Raw genomic sequence first — 17,485 nt, forward strand, 5'->3', positions numbered from 1 at the left:
ATCTAGTAATTAACTGAATGAAGTTATGACACATACATGAGTTGTATAGTTTTTTTTTGTTTTTATTGTCAAAATAGAATTTTAAATGAAAATGGGCTAAAATTGTAATCAAGTGATATGAAAACAAACATTGTTATGCTTGATGTTACAATAATGTTAGTTATTTCTAAATAATTTATTTAAAGACATACTTTAAATTAATGTCCATCACCATTATCTCAACTGTAGAAAAACCTTTAGGATAATGTTAATACTTTTAAAGTTAATAAGTATAGGACTATACCCAAACCTAAGTTTGTTATATAGAATACACACACAAACTGTACAAGTTGAAAAATATCGAAAATATAAGTCAGATAAATTATGTAGTGACTAGTATTATTTCACATGTACTGTACACTTCGGTAAAAATAATTATTTACTTAAAATTTGCCCGCTCAAGTATCTTTTGCCTTGATTTAGTCAACTTTTTTACAGATATGAAATTATAAGGGCCACAGAGACCTGTTGCCAAGGTATTTGTGCCGCTTTAAAACTTCCTTTACATTTTAAGATTTTTCTCAAGAATTTGCAAAATAAAATTGGGCGTTAAATTTCGTCACTATTTACAGACTGTCGACCCCTTGAACCCACATCCTATACCTGAAATTACAAGGGACCACAGAGAAACTGATATGTTGCCAAGATCTTGGTGCCACTTCAGAAGATCCCTTAAGACTTTAAGACAAATGAAATTGGCCTTTCCGTCTCAAAGATGAAATTTCAGGCCATATCATTACACACAATTTTCAATTTATTTAATTTCATTTTTTTTTGCAAGTCGCCAGACACACAAGGCCTGAAGGCCACTTCAAGGGTGTGGGCTACAATTTGGTTTTTGTCCAGAGGTCGTTGCCACCTACTCCTTGGGCTGAAACAGGGTTACCCCCTTTTACAGTCCATACGGATGTAGGCTTGGGTACCATAAGGGTTAGTCATTTTTATGCACTGTTGGAATACACAAAGTGATGATCAGAGTTGTTAACTTGAGTCATGTCAGTGACTCGAGTCGAAACTAGAATCGCTACTTATTTGACTTGTGACAATTGACTTTTGAGTAACTTTCCGCAACAATTTTGACTTGACTTGACTTGGAATAGCAAAAAATAACTTGTTGCCAACTCTGGGAGAATACTGGTCTTTGACAATTACCAAAAGTATACTCGGCCATATTTAAAGAACACGTTGCCTTGGATCGTTTAAGTTGGTCTTTGAAAAGCGTTTGTTATAAAATGCATATGGTTAGAAAGATGTTTTAAAAGTAGATTACAATGATCCACACACATTTGCCTCGAAATTGTGTGGTTTCCTTTTACTTTGCGAACTAACACATTTATGCATAAATGGCCGACCGTGTTTTGTCAACGAGGTAGAAGGAAAACCACGCAATTTCGAGTGATACTTGTGTGGATCATTATACCTCCATTTTATAACTTTTTTGTTAGTTTACCTTTCGACGTATATTACATATTTCTTTGGTACCTAAGCTTTAATAATATAATCTCAAACTAAATGCCCATAAGTTGGGCAGGTATTTTTGCAGCTGGATAAATGAAATAACTATAATGGCTGTGGCAATGGTATGATTACTGTTTTACCAACATCAACATCACTGCTTATGCCATAAGCCACAGCCATAAGTCACTCAGCCTCAGCTATATGGCAAGATGAGACATCTTCTTACAGTCCTTCTGAAGCCATTATTATAGCCACAGTAGTCAAAGTCACACAATGATTTGATGGATAATTTTTGCTCTGACAACTTTAACTCCCTTTGCCTACATTTCAGTATTACTGTTAAGAAAGTATAAAAACAAAATTTCAAATTAAGAACAAATGACAACTTGTTTCAGTCAATGGATCAGGAATTTAGTTTTTCTTGGAGCCCATAAGTCACTTAATGATTTGTTTGATATTTTTTGGCTTTGACAACTTTAACAGCATCTGGTTACATTTCAGTAATACCATTAAGAAAAGTATATAAAAAAATATTTAACAAATGAAAACTTGTTTCAGTCAATAAATTAGCCATTATGTTTTTCTTCCACTCAAGTCAGTGTTACCGAATTAAATGTTCCTACTTTAACACACTCTTTCTCCTAAAAACAGAAGAGTAACCTTGCCCCTTCTAAAATCTTCTTAAGAATTCCTGAGATTCAAATAAGATAATGGTCAGGCCACCTTAGTGTAGAATGAGCATTTGTATTTTTGCGAACAGGGAAAATGACCAAAAGGTTTACTTCTTGGGTGCAGGCACACTCTGTAGTGCCTGATGAGAATAACCAGCGTACGATGGAGGTGGAACTCCAGTGCCTGCAGGGGGTTGAGGGTACCCGCTAGTGGGTGGAGGGTAGGCACCAGCGGGTGGTGGATACTCACTAGTGGGTGGAGGGGGTATGCCAGTGGGTTGTGGATACCCACTCGTGGGTGGAGGGTGTACAGGGAACATGACCCAAAGGTTTACTTCTTGGGCGCATACACACCTTGTGGTGCCTGAGGATAACCAGGGTATGATGGAGGTGGACCTCCAGCGGGTTGAGGATACCCGCTAGTGGGTTGAGTGTACCCGCTAGTGGGTTGAGGGTACCCGCTAGTGGGTTGAGGGTACCCGCTAGTGGGTTGAGGGTACCCGCTAGTGGGTTGAGGGTACCCCCTAGTGGGTTGAGGGTAACCACTAGTGGGTTGAGTGGGTTGAGGGTAACCACTAGTGGGTGGAGGGTGTACAGGGAATATGACCCAAAGGTTTACTTCTTGGGAGCAGGCACACCTTGTGGTGCCTGAGGATAACCAGGGTATGATGGAGGTGGACCTCCAGCGGGTTGAGGATACCCGTTAGTGGGTTGAGTGTACCCGCTAGTGGGTTGAGTGTACCCGCTAGTGGGTTGAGTGTACCCGCTAGTGGGTTGAGGGTACCCGCTAGTGGGTTGAGGGTACCCGCTAGTGGGTTGAGGGTACCCGCTAGTGGGTTGAGGGTACCCGCTAGTGGGTTGAGGGTACCCGCTAGTGGGTTGAGGGTAACCACTAGTGGGTTGAGTGGGTTGAGGGTAACCACTAGTGGGTGGAGGGTGTACAGGGAACATGACCCAAAGGTTTACTTCTTGGGAGCAGGCACACCTTGTGGTGCCTGAGGATAACCAGGGTATGGTGGAGGTGGACCTCCAGCGGGTTGAGGATACCCGCTAGTGGGTTGAGGGTACCCGCTAGTAGGTTGAGGGTAACCACTAGTGGGTTGAGGGTACCCGCTAGTGGGTTGAGGGTACCCACTAGTGGGTTGAGGGTAACCACTAGTGGGTTGAGTGGGTTGAGGGTAACCACTAGCGGGTGGAGGGTGTACGCCAGTAGGTTGAGGATACCCGCCAGTGGGTTGAGGGTACCCACTGGGCTGGGGTACATGACCACCCTGTGGCACAACAAAACCCCCAGCCCCAGCAGGGCGTATGATGCGGCGCTGGAAGAACATCAAGACCTTCATGCCAGATGTAGTGAATCCTGTCTGGTAGACTTCTGGTGACTCAACAAGGCAAGCTATTTCCCACCCTCGCTGGCCCATGTCAATCATAATCGGATCCCAATTAGTCTTGGCTCTGGTACCGCCAAATGATGCCTACAAATTAAGAAGAAACATTTCTTGATTATTTTAAGAAAACACTAAAGAACAGTTCACAATTATTAACATTTTTAAGAGGGGACATACTGACGCTGGGAGGCAGGAGGATTTTGGCTGAGCACGTGCATACTCCAAGCACTATTACCAGGCATCCTGCACTTACCAACTAACGCAGAAATTTTGGGCTTGCCGGCAAGCGGAAAATGGTGATCGTAAGCGCAGAATTTGGCGGTAGGCAGATCCATTAACTAGTTGTTGCAGAAAGATAAAAAACAGATACTCAGAAAAGTTTCTTGAAGTTGTAGAAAAACTTAACGTATAAGCAGCCAAAAATGATTGACATTGTAACTAAGCTACTTACCGACACTTTATGCTCATACTCGACGATCGTCCCTTCCCATTCTGGTACTTGACTGTTGATCTTAGACGCTTCTTTCTCAAAGAACCAGATGGAGTTCATACTTGAGCGAGCCTGGAAAAATCCAGCTGTATGACATGTAAAGGAACAAGTTGATAGTTGCAAAGTATGTTGTTCTTATCAGTTCTTATCACTGCCACAGGGCTAGGCCTAATTTCATGAAGCTGTTTAGCAGAAAATACTGCTAGACAAATTGCTTTGCTAAGCAAAAATTAACTCTGGCACCAGCCACAACAATGCAAACCTAATTTTGGCTGGTAACTTGTTTCTGCCAAATGGGAAGGGACGATTATCGAGTATTCTTGCAGAATTTCTGCAACAACTAGTTAATGGATCTGCCAAGAAATTCTATTCCGTGCTCGGCAAGTTTTTTTTGTGCTTACAGGCTTTATGAAATTTGGCCCTGTATGCTTTGTTTTTGAAACGGCACCGAAGCATTTTCTCCTAGGTGAAAAGGGTCACCTCGGAAGTTAATGTTTTAATCGTAGCACTTAAAGAAATCAACATTTGTATGTTAACCAAGAAATTAAGAGAACTTGGTGCTAAGTAGATTCCCTCACCTTGAAGAAAGCTCACTATTATGTTTAGGGTCCTTCAAACAAGTTAATATGATCATGGAACGAACTCACCATTCAACTGTAAACTCGTGAACGGGGGCGACCATCTTCGAACCCTTTATTTTGTAGTAACTTGTAGTTCATGAAAACACAGCACAACTGGACTTGTCAGGTATGGTGGACACTACATGAGTGCACTGTTTGGTTTATGTGTATACAAACAAAGTTACCCAAATCTTAATCGTGTCATAGTATTGTGTCCACTATACCTAAAAATGGCTATTACAACACTCACCCTGTGTGGTCTGAGACGTGTCAAAATTGACCTCAACAAGCTTCCAGCCTTTTTGCAGGTAAGCGGCAAACTGTCCCATGAAGTCGGTCAAGACCCTGATACGAGCTGTACCAAATCCTCCCATTACCTGGAACTGAATTGGCACGCTGACCGCTTGGTACACATAGATGGTAGGATTGGGATGTAGAGGCATGTTAAAGAAGAGGTCAACGCCTTTCACTGTTGACAAAATAGATATTGAAATGTTTTTTTTACCAGTTTCTTTTACAAACCCTTTAAAAGCCACTGGACACTCGTCAGTGAAATGGTCGAAATGTGCCATGACTTAACATAACAAGCACTCACCACTGGTAATTACTCAAAATAATTATTAGCATAAAACCATACTTGGTAACGAGTAATGGGGAGCTGTTGATAGTATAAAACATCGAGAGAAACGGCTCCCTCTGAAGAAACGTAGTTTTCAAGAAAGAAGTAATTTTCTATGAATTTGATTTCGAGACCTCAGAATTAGAATTTGAGGTCTCGAAATCAAGCATCTGAAAGCACACAACTTCATGTGACAAGGGTATTTTTTCTTTCATTATTATCTCGCAAATTCGACGACCAATTGAGCTCAAATATTCACAGGTTTGTTATTTTATGCATATGTTGAGATACATCAAGTGAGAAGACTGGTCTTTGACAATTACCAATAGTGTCCAGTGTCTTTAAGGGTTTTAAAGAGTTATGGTCAAAGTATGCAAGCTTCCTTCACTCATATCCAGGAATTAAAAACAAAAATTGATAAATTGCAGTTACTCTGCATGTTGGCCTACACACTTACGTCCCTGGTATCCTGAGAATGACTGTCCAAAGCTGGGCCCTTGCTGGTGACCAGTAATTTCAATACATATCAAACGCCCTCCCTGAGCTGTCACACTGTTTATCTACAAAAATATAAAATTCAAGATAGTGGTTTTGTTATGGTAAATAGTGACTGTAAACTTGCTGGTACAACAACCATTCTCCGCAAGCAAGTAGAGTGTAAATATTAACACTTCAGATCTGAAGCCTTTGCATCTGAAAGCCAGAAAATTGTGCAACAAGGGCGTTTTTGCTTTCATAATTCTCTTGCAACTTGACCAATTGAGTCCAAATTTTCACAGATTTGTTATTTTATACATATTGTTGGGAAACACCAAGTGAGAATACCCTTTACCAAAGGTGTCCAGCACCTTTAAAACAAAAGTTTATTGCAAAGAAAAACAAAACTGGCATCAAGAGGGAACTCTCAAACATACCTTCTGAAAAATGTCAGAAGTGTCGGCAACTGAAGTTGAGCTGGACGTGAAAAACTGAAGAACTTGTTGGGTTTGTAGGAAGCTCTTCTCAACCCTAAGCTGCCATCTCTCATGGGAAGGAGCCCTGAAGAATACACAACAAAGAAAAGTTATAAAATCATAATTAAATTTGTATTTACAAATGAAAGAAAATATTACATTTACATATTACACATTATTAAATTTATTTGGATTGTTACAACATTATCATTTTGCTAACAAGTAAATTTATTCCTTCACGACTATTCATTTGTGTATAAAGCACTCATTTTGCTAATGTTGTGCATTTGAAATTGCTTGGTTTTCCTTTTACCTTGCTAACTAACACAGTCGGCCATTTATGGAAGTCAAAAATTTGACTCCCATAAATGGCCGACAGTGTTAGTCGACGAGGTCAAAGGAAAACCACGCAATTTCGACTTTTACTTTTAAAATACCTTTCTAATCATTATGCATTTTATAACAAGCGGTTACAAACGCTTTTCAAAGACCAACTCGACTGATCCAAGGCAACGTGTTCCTTTTATCAAATTTGGTCAGTAAATATTTCAACAGAAATAACTTGAAACAGGAAAATTCATTTTGTGTTTAGAAATTGGGATACTGTGTTAACGTATTACATTGGAAAATTTCTATCTGGAAAAGACCTTTATTTGACCTTTTTTAAAGGAATGGAAGTAGGTCAAACTGTGCGGCCATTTGCAGCCAGCTATGGGTGTTTTGGTATAAGCTGCTTGTGGCCGCTATTGTCTCTAATAGAGGGTTAATACAATTTAATTCCTATTTCTGGATATGTTTTGGTAGAATTAAAATCAAAAGCTCCTCCTGCTTCCTTTTTTTCAGGAGCCGTGACACTATAATGTTTGTTTTCACTTTCATAATAATAGTCTTAGTGGCCTCTCATGGCGCCATAAAAGCAAAATGTAATATACAAATACAAAAGAAAGTACAATATATCTACACTTGACCTAGGACTACTGAGAATAAAGGTGCAAAAGTTGTTGCCAAAAATGTAAGAAAACTCTTTAAGAATTGAACATTACAACTTTCAGTCTCCTGACGATGTCTAGAGCAAGCTAGTCAAAACGTTGAGATCAATTCAGAACTGACTCCGCAGCAGTACAGTTAATTACGATCATATAAGCTAAAGTAGTAGTCCAGTCTATTTTCTATACCATCCGCTCTGGTAGCAGTTAAAAAGCAGGACAGTTCTTTTCAGAACTGAGAAGTCTCCCGAACCTCCGATTATCTACTCCGCGGCAGTAGAATATAGCAAGATAGTTCTCTAAGAACAAACTCTACCTGGCAAGTAGATACACACATGGTGTTACCGCAAACCAAATATATATTACAACTTTCTACTTACGTGAGTGGCTTACACAAGATAGCCTGGAATGGCATGGCCATACTAAAGCCAAACCCTTTCTGTCGTTGCACCCCAGGAATTGACTGGAACTGTTTAAGGATAAAGCCATCCGCGTAAGGTTGGCATATGATGGGGTAGTAGGCATCGATATTCGTAGAGATGATTGCTGCCGATAAAAATGACGCTGGAAAAAAATTGAGAAAAATATGATTAGCTGTTGTAAACTGCTTTTAAAGCCATTGGGAACTTTTGGTACAGCAACAAAATAAAAGTTCACAGATTTACTAACAACTTATAAAGCATTTCATGGAATAATTAATATTTCAAGAGAAGTCTTTCACTGTTACCTTCTGTAAACCCTGCAAGTTATTTGTAAATCTGTGAACTTCTGCAGATCTGTGTCTGGCTTTTAAATCCCAAATCACTGGGACGCGGAGTATTTTTAGGTCAACAAAAGGTCACACTCACAGGGACACCAGGTGTGGGTGCATAAAGGTTAGTTCCGGGTTGTTTGTCGGCTTTTTGGTTTAGTAAAAATTAAAGCTCCTTTGTAATAATTATATCATACCAGAGCTAGCTGCCGTTCCCTAAACTACAGCCACACTGACTCTGGCTTTTCTGACTCCATAAATACTAAACTGACCTTGTGTAGACAGCGTTGCTTCGACATTGATGAAGTAGTACTGATGTCGAGGCCCTTGATATGGCACTGCGTCATTTGGGATGTTCGAATGGGCTCCAACTCGAACCCCTTGCTGGGTTATTCCTCCTGCTTGTCCATATTGTTGAGACTGTTGGTTACCCATGTTAAAACAGGTGCCCCCAGGTTGATTAAAAAAGGTTGATTTGGTTACCGTTAATCTCGATCTAGAAAGAATTGTACCATCGTTTTATTTCTGACATTACTTCTGACACTGACAAAACTCTTTTCTCGACATTGTGCAGCTAAAAGGTAACCACTCCTCGTAACCTTCTTATCAATGATACTGAGGTCAAAGAGGTCGCGACTACCAGTTACCTTTTAGCGGCGTCTGGCTGTAAGGCAAAACGAAAACTGCCGATAGAGGGGGCTAAAACAACAAAATAATTGTATCGTCTGCTGCTTTATTTATATTTGTGTGTGTGCCATAGAGCTATAATAGCTCTATGGTGTGTACACTTCAGTTGGAGAAAAAACTATTGTAAATCCCTCACAGTTTGTGGTGTTCCCATTTGGATGATTTGATGACTATGATTATTCAGATTAAGACTTTTATGAAAATAAAAAATAAATATACCATTTTATCCCCTACACTTCACTCTTGCATAACAACTAAAACAAAAAGGCATTTTTGACCAGGGGGCTGAACAAAAATAATTAACTCGAGTGGAATTTAAAGCCTCCAGAAACGTGCCGGTGCTCTACCAACAGAGCTATACTTGGCTAGCGTCTCCCTATTTTGTACTCCAAAGTGCCAGTCAGAGGCCCTGAAATTCCCAGGGACCAAACCCAGTTAGTTTAGAGTACATGTACAACATGGGAAGCAACAGGGCAGGGACCACCTAAACAACTCCTGTAAATTTTCCCGTCTTCCAAAATTAATAAGAAAAATACAATACACACTGTATTCATTAATAAATGATCAACAAAGCAAAGAAAACAAATTCGCCTTAGTTATAAAGCATGGTATCAAGTTTTATTTAGAGAAAAAATAATGAGTTGTAATTATAGCTTTATCATGACTATGTACACATGATTACATAAAAAACATGAGCCGCATTAAAGGAACACGTTGCCTTGGATCGGTCGAGTTGGTCTTTAAAAAGCGTTTGTAACCGTTTTTTATAAAATGCATATGGGTAGAAAGATGTTGTAAAAGTAGAATACAATGATCCACACAAACATGCCTCGAAATTGCGTGGTTTTCCTTTAACCTTGTCGACTAACACGTCGGCCATTTATGGGGGTCAAAATTTTGACTCCCATAAATGGCCGACCATGTTAGTTCGCACAGTAGAAGGAAAACCACGCAATTTCGAGGCAAACTTGTGTGGATCATTGTATTCTACTTTTAAAACATCTTTCCAACCATATGCATTTTATAAAAAACGGTTACAAACGCGTTTGTTTTGACCAACTCGTCCGATCCAAGGCAACGTGTTCCTTTAACATTTAAGGGCAGTGGACACTATTGATAATTACTCAAAAATATTATCAGCATAAAACCTTATTTTGAAAACAAGTAATTGGGAGCTGTTGATAGTAAAAAACATTGTGAGAAAAGTACCAATCATATAATTATTCGCAAGTATTTCTAAGCATGCAGTAGTTCATAAAATATGTGGAAAAACTTGATATTAGAAATAAAATTTCATTTTTCAAAGGTTGACAAGGTACAATGTAATATGCAAGAAGTAAAGACAAAACTCTGTAAACTACAGCCTATTATCAATGCTGCAATTTAACTACACACACAAACGCCATTAAATATAAGAAAAACTAGAACATGCATTACTCTAGGAGAGTCATCCATAAACTTAGTTATTTTCCATAAATATCGCAAGCTAAATACCATAAGGAAACTATAATAATAATTAATAAAGACATTTATAATAATGTGCAGAAACTATAACCTATCATCAATGTTGCAATTAGCAGACTATGCTGTTGTACCAAAAAAAATACTAGAATTGGAAAACGCATTACTCCAACTCATTTAGGAGACATCCATTCATACTTCCTGTGATACAAATTTTGACGTCACATATTCGCAACAATTGGAAGAGTTGACTTGAGCTCCACTCCTGCAAAATATTCCCAGCAAAAATGGAGCTGTGACATCAAAATTTGTATCACAGTCACATTAAATAAAAACAGGCTTTCAAACATGTGAGTAACTTTCATCACAAAATGAATATGTCAACATTCACCTGTTCAAATATTTCAGAGATTGTTTATGTGTAGTTCAATCACATTGAAATACACTACAAGGATGCACCACATGAATTGTGCTATTTCAGAGGAAACTCAAATAATTTATTAAAACATTTTATTCAATGAATGAATTTGAATTTTAAAATGAATACCTATTTTGGATAGTTACAAAGGTAGGGAGTTATTTACATTTAGGAAAAGTATAAATCAAAACTAGCTTTACGGTACCATTCGAAGGACGAAGCAGTGGTTACGTGTCTTGTTTAAGGACACAAGTGTCATGACTCCCGAACCCACACTCCCTTCAGAGCTTGAATTCGGGGGCGATACTCTTAACCAATTGCTTTTAAAGACACTGGACACTATTGGTAATTGTCATTACTAGTCTTCACAGTTGGTGTATCCCCACATATGCATAAAATAACAAACCTGTGACAATTTGAGCTCAATCAGTCGTCGAAGTTGCAAGAGACTAATGAAAGAAAAATAATCACCCTTGTCGCACCATGGTCACACGAAGGTGTGCTTTCAGATGCTTGATTTCGAGACCTCAAATTCTAAATCTGAGGTCTCAAAATCAAATTTGTGGAAAATTACTTCTTTCTCGAAAACACTGTCACTTCAGAGGGAGCTGTTTCTCACAACGTTTTATACCATGAACCTCTCCCAATTACTCACTATTATTCAAGAAAGGTTTTATGATAATAAATATTTTGAGTAATTACCAATAGTGTCCACTGCCTTTAAAAAGCAATGAAAATGGAAAATCTGTCCATCCTGAATCTAGTGTATTGGTTTTATGGATCTGGTTAAGTTGCCCTTAAACAAAGCTGGAAATAACTCGACCCACTCCTTTCCAGGACGATCAAATGTTGCCATTTTGTATAGCACCTGTAAGCAGTGTGTCGACATTGGCGATTGTCTTGACCGGGATTGTCCTTGCTAAAGTCCACATTTAACAAAAGCTCTCTCCAGAGTGCACGTTGTAGAGCGATCGCCATTGGGGAGTATTTAGACAAGTTTTTTTCCTACCAATTGTGTAATGTTCCTTTATAAAGCTGACACTTCGGAATATGATGGAGGTGATGCTGCAGAGAAACCTGATGTCTCTCCAGCCGGACGCATGATGGGTCGCTGAAAGAACATGATGACTTTTATACCAGCTGTACTGCATCCAGTCCGATATATTTCTGGGGACTCCAACAGGCAAGCCAGCTCCCAGCCTTGCTGGCCCATTTCAATCAAGATTGGATCCCAGTTGGTTGTTGCTCTGGTGCCACCACACTTTCTCTAAAGAAAAAAACCCCAAATGAACTTAATACACTACTTTTAGTCACCCGCACCACTCAAACCTTAGCACCCACGGAGTTCCCGACCCCAGGGTTCCTCACCGAGTATGTCCTCTATTTCCTGCCAATGCTCAGGCCAGATTGGACCAGGCACTTGGAGATCTGCAGACCCCAAACGCCACTGGAAAAAACCCTCTGTGCTTTTTCCACTTTTGGTAATTTCACTCCGGGAGTGGGCACAGGCAAAACTTGGCTGCGCAATACAGCTAATGTTTTTCTCCCACCCAGTGAACATTTTTTTCTAAGGAATGTTTGTTTTTTATCTCATGCCAGGAGTCTAGGTAGGTCGGCCATTACAAACCGCCACATGGCGGGGGCTGCACTTTGCTGAACAAAAACACCAGAGCTCGAGTCTGGTGTTCTTATCCGCTCGCCGCGCTCGGCTACAACACGCTGAATGCATAACGAATACTTGGTGATCCTCGTAACTACCCATACTTACCGCAATCTTGTGTTCATAATGGACGACCGTTCCCTCCCACTCCGGTACTTCAGAATTGATCTTGGAAACTTCTTTCTCAAAGAACCAGATGGAGTTCATAGCTGAGTTTGCTCGTAAAAATTGAACTGTATTAAAAAGAAGGAGGGGGGGGAGGTTATATTAAAAATGTTATAAAATTGTTTTTTTGTTATACCAGTTTATGTGTTGTGTAGTGTAGTCATTTAATGCTTATAATAATAACAACAAATTCTTATACAGCATTTCACAAAAACACGTATCAACGCTTTTAGTCTTTGAGAAAATCTCTGCTAGGGTCGAAACGTCAGGCCATCAACAACATTTTTTTTTGTATTTGGACTGTTTTCACCTCTTGTAACATAGTTGCTAATCTCATAATACTATAACCCCTTGTGAGATACAATACAATAAATACCCCAGACAGTTTCTCTACTCCTATCGGTGGAGAGCGCGTCACATGGGGGTGTTTAAACGGTTGATAATGACCAGTGTTTATAACCGGCTGGCTTCTGAGTGTCAGGCACGCAAGATTTTCACACGGAATGCAATTCATAGCCATTAGTAACAGCGCGTAATCTGCTTCTAAGCGCATGCGCGAAATCTATTTCTAAGCGCGCACGCGTACACACAACCCTTTTGCAACAGACTCTTCACAAAGTTTTTGAAAAAAATATTTCCAAACCTCAAATTTTCAACTGTCAAAGTGTCTGTAATTGTATTTTTTTTAATGTTTTTTAACAAAAGGGCATTTATAAATGGGAATAAAAGAGTAGTGACTTGTTCTTAAACGTTTGTTTAAAACCTTGCAGGGTCATTGCCATGCACTAAAGGCCCTCGGCTCAGGCCTTTATCACACGGTGATTCGACCCTGCCAGCTTTAAACGGCCGTGTAAGAACTCGTCGCTGCCCTTTTATTCCCTTAATAAAACTTTATTGTCACTGCATGCTTGGTCCTTTTTTAAAACACAAAAAAAAACACTAATCTAAAATACCAGTGTAAAACGGGGTTCTAAGTACACCAGAGAAAGAGTATATTATAGTCCGAAACAGAAAGGCAAAAACTTAATCATAGAAAGACAAAAGGGTAGATACTAAAAAAAAAAAAAAAAAGAAAATTTCCATTGAAAGTAATAAAACTCTAAAACATTCGTCAAATTAAAACAAAAACACTCACCCTGCATGCTCATAGAAGAGTCAAAGTTGATCTCAACTAGCTTCCAGCCTTTCTGCAGGAAAGCAGCAAACTGCGCCATGAAGTCTGTTAACACTTCGATGGTTGCAGAACCATAACCAGTTATTTGATACTGAATTGGTACGCTGACTGCTTGGTAAGTGTAAAACGTTGGATTCTGGTGGAGCGGCATGTTGAAGAAGAGATCGACGCCTTTGACTGTCGAACGAAAATAAAATTTGAGTCTGCTTTTTAAAAAATAATGCAAGGTGTAACAAACGGTAAAATTCCCTTCAATATTACCTGATTTTTAAGAGTTTTGATATTTTTGGTTGATCAAGTTGTTTTGGTCATGATATGATGCCCTACTCACTGAGAACTTGCCCTAATCATTTTCAAAATCATTCACAACAATGCTCCAGAATACCTCATGCACACATCAGACTGCGTTCTAATGCGCTCATGATGCCATCAGCCCAGAACTTCCACTCTTTGGGGCAATAGGTCATTTTCTGTGGCATCAGCCCGGGCGTGGAACCAACTCCCACAAACTGTCAAATCATCTCCATCCATCACAACATTCAAGACAAACTTAAAATCTCACCTGTTCAAACAAGCATACTCACACAATCCTCAGTCCTAATTTGTCTTTCTCTCCTCAAGCGCCATGAGCGCCTTCCTGAGGCGGATACCGGCGCTCTATTAAGAGTTCTTTATTATTATTATTATTATTATTATTATTATTATTATTATTATTATTATTATTATTATTATTATATAATATACCTGCTTTTTCATCACTGTGTCTTACAGATGGTTTCAGTATATGATTTTTGCTCACACACTTACCTCCCATATGCCCCGCGTATTGCTGCCTTATGGTGGGTCCTCGCTGGTGACCGGTGATTTCAATACATATCAAACGTCCACCTTGCTGAACCACACTGTTGATCTGTTGTAGTATAGAGAAATTAAGAGAATTTTCAATGTTTGTTGATAAGGAGGTGGGGGCGCAGGTTAGGGGAGGGGGGGGGGTACTGTAATGGGCTGTGGCACCACCAGAAATTTTCATTTGGGGAGGGCAAGAAGGGGCATAGGCATTATGGGAGGGGGGGAGGTATTTACACAACACACAGGAACAACCGCTTGACGTCTCTTTTCGAAAGACACAGCAATAATGGTTAAGTGTCTTGCTTTAAAAGGACACAACCAGGATTCATACCAACACTCTGCTGATCAGAAACACCAGAGCTTGACTGAGTCTAGTCAAACAGGGGCCCCAGAGTCCGGCCAAGCTAAATTCTGAATTAAGTACATAAAAAGTTTGACGTCTGAAACAGTAAGGAGCAACTGCAGTCGACTGGGATGCTAGAAGTCGAAAGAACGACTGTTACAGCCTTCAAAATTACTCTAGTGCGCTTGGTTTCAGGCGTTGATCTTGTCATGAGCTGAGCCAATGTAAGTGTTATGTTACATTTGCATGTCTAAAACCAAAACATTTGGTTCGGCGCAACTCTAGCGGGCCTGTATGAAACAGGTGTTATTTGCTCAGCATGCCAAAATACCTTTTGAAAAATATCAGATGTGTCGGACTGTGTAGTGTGGCTATGTGTGAAGTAATTGATGTTGGTAAGTTGGGTCTGCAGGAAGCTCTTCTCAACCCTAAGCTGCCATCTCTCATGGGAAGGAGCCCTGAAAAATACACAACAAAGCAAGAACAGGGTGTGCTGACAACAACAAAATGCTGAAACAAGGCTCAAATTTGAGCAGGCCCACACGCCTGTGTGTCTCATTATTGTAAGGGCATGGGCATCAAGGCATTTTCTCCTTGGTAAAGGGCACCCTATGCGGAAACTTAAAATTTCTACTGCAGCATTTCAAGGGCACCAAGGCAATGACCAGGGGGCATGGAGGCAATCGCCTTCATTGCCTCCTTGAAGTATCAAGCTTGTATTAGGCAAGAAAGAAGGCAAGAAAGAAGGCATTCTTGCCTATTACAGCTTGGAGAGTGAACACTTGTGGAACCAACGTCCTGCGGGATATGGTGCAAGATTGATTGATTGATTGATTACAACTTACATAATGAGATTTGAGGCATATCAATAGTGAGGTATCAATACATGTTTGGTTTGTGATAACGCCACGTGTGAATCTACTTGCCAGGTAGAGTTTGTTCTTACGACTTTGTTTCTTTAAAACTTACATGTTAATAGGCTTACACAGCATTGCTTCATATGGCACTTTTAAACTGAAGCTGAGAGCAGCCTGGGTCTGGACATACGGTATGGCCTGGAACTGTTTCATGATGAAGCCATCTGCGTACGGCTGGCATAAGGTCGGGTAGTAGTTATCGATGTTCGTTGTGATGAGAGCTGCTGATAAAAATGTAGCTGGAAAGAATGGTAAAATGTTGGTTATATTACATGGGATTTGAGGCATTGCATCCTATGATGAGATATCAATGTTTATATAACTGACGTACAGATCCTTGTCATTTGATTGGTGGAACTTACTTCATGTGACATTCACTATTACTCCCATCCCTATTCGCCCATGGGGAATAGCATTTCCCATTCAACAGTTAGGATCATTCTTGTTCCCAATGGTTTTGAGCAGTACAGTGCCGGCGCGCTGCTGCTAAAACAAAGGAGCACCTGTGCAAAAGGCTGTGATCTAATTGCTATTAAATGTGTGCATTGTTGCCGCTACGCGGTCCGAACCAGTAATTTGTGTGATTTTTCATAATGTTACACTCTTAAAATACATCAAAATTACAAGGATCTATGTGTCAGTTATGTAAAACAAATATTGAGTGGCTTTTATTCATGCAATGGAAGGAATATTATCGCTCTGTAAAATTTGGACTGTTCCATTTCATGAGGCAAAGCAGAGTGAAATGGAACAGTCCAAATTTTACCTTGCGATAATATTCCTCCCATTCCACTCTGAGCCACTCCATGTTAGTATAATATTCAAGTTGCAGTAACACCGTGTGTGTATCTACTTTACTGTGTAGATTATGTAGATTAAAATTCTACTGCCCAAGACTTTTGATTTCGGACTTCAAAAGCTCATTCTACCATCACATTTGGAATCGGTTAGGGGCAAGGGCGCTCAACAACTTTGCCTACCCACTTGCCCCCTACATGCATGTAAATTATTTCTGTTACGCCCATTTCGGACAGGTGCTCCAGAGTCGCGCCTAAACCAAATAAATTTTGATTTCAGACAGAAACATAACTTAGCATAACATTTACATTTGGTTCGGTTGACTCATGACACGATCAACGCCTAAAACCAAGGCGCTCCAGAGTCGTTCAGAACGACTGCAAAAGTCGCTCTTTCCACCTTCCGCACATCTTGTCGCTCTAACTATTTCAGACGTCAAACTTTTCATGTACTTAATTCAGTAACAACTTGGCGCAATTCGAGAGTGCGTGGTTGAACTGCACGTTGACTGAGTGATACTAACCATGTCCTGTGAGTTTTGCTTCAACATTAATGAGGCAGTATTGATATCTTGGTCCGGTGTAGGGCACAGCATCAACAGGAAGGTTTGAGTGTGCTCCGACACGAACACCTTCTGGTGTTACTGCTTCCGGTCGGTCAAAGTAACGTGACTGGCAACCACAACCCATCTTCAACTGTGGATTTGTAGCGTCTCAAAATCTGGATAAATAGAAAAAAAATTGAGAGTATGGTTGAATAACTAGAGTATAAGTGGACTACATTGTGATTTTAAATAATACCATATTAATAAATCACAAGGGTACTCCTAGAACTTAGAACTATGAGGTTTGTACTGTTGATGGTGGAAAGATCCTCATCTCCATCCATTACATGCTTCTAGAAACTAATAAGGCTCCCCCGTGAAGTACATTACATCTAGGCGGAGTTCTAGGACTGTACTAGTTGCGATAACGTAACCCTCCTCCTGTGCGGCCGTCGGGAGGAGGGTTACGTTATCGCAACTAGGACTGTACTTAG

The 17,485-nt window shown here is 39.9% G+C and overlaps 2 protein-coding genes across 2 annotated transcripts; both read right to left on the minus strand.

Moving 5' to 3' along the window:
- Positions 1 to 101: 101 nt before the first annotated feature.
- Positions 102 to 3,119, minus strand: LOC139949058 (uncharacterized). Its single transcript, XM_071947461.1, has one exon. The coding sequence runs from the start codon at positions 3,117 to 3,119 to the stop codon at positions 2,784 to 2,786; it is 336 nt and encodes a 111-aa protein (XP_071803562.1). The 3' UTR covers positions 102 to 2,783.
- LOC139949215 (uncharacterized) lies at positions 3,013 to 17,167 on the minus strand. Its single transcript, XM_071947610.1, has 14 exons — positions 16,971 to 17,167; positions 15,702 to 15,888; positions 15,064 to 15,190; positions 14,348 to 14,450; positions 13,502 to 13,717; positions 12,310 to 12,434; positions 11,582 to 11,808; positions 8,248 to 8,495; positions 7,605 to 7,788; positions 6,200 to 6,323; positions 5,743 to 5,845; positions 4,917 to 5,135; positions 4,008 to 4,132; positions 3,013 to 3,643 (listed from the first exon to the last, which is right to left on the minus strand). The coding sequence occupies exons 1-14, from the start codon at positions 17,134 to 17,136 to the stop codon at positions 3,131 to 3,133; spliced, it is 2,667 nt and encodes an 888-aa protein (XP_071803711.1). The 5' UTR covers positions 17,137 to 17,167; the 3' UTR covers positions 3,013 to 3,130.
- Positions 17,168 to 17,485: the final 318 nt, after the last annotated feature.

The sequence above is a fragment of the Asterias amurensis genome, chromosome 16 (genome assembly GCF_032118995.1).
Source record: "Asterias amurensis chromosome 16, ASM3211899v1".
Classification (NCBI taxonomy): Eukaryota; Metazoa; Echinodermata; class Asteroidea; order Forcipulatida; family Asteriidae; genus Asterias; species Asterias amurensis.

Bases quoted from the DNA above. Each gene is read 5' to 3' on its own strand.
- LOC139949058 (XM_071947461.1), bottom strand. From the start codon at position 3,119: ATGTTCCCTGTACACCCTCCACCCACTAGTGGTTACCCTCAACCCACT.
- LOC139949215 (XM_071947610.1), bottom strand. From the start codon at position 17,136: ATGGGTTGTGGTTGCCAGTCACGTTACTTTGACCGACCGGAAGCAGTA. The intron at 8,496-11,581 runs GTCAGCTTTATA...ATGTCAGAAATA, and splicing joins CCTCCATCATATTCCGAAGT to AAACGATGGTACAATTCTTT. The intron at 6,324-7,604 runs GTAAGTAGAAAG...TGTATTCTTCAG, and splicing joins ATCTTGTGTAAGCCACTCAC to GGCTCCTTCCCATGAGAGAT.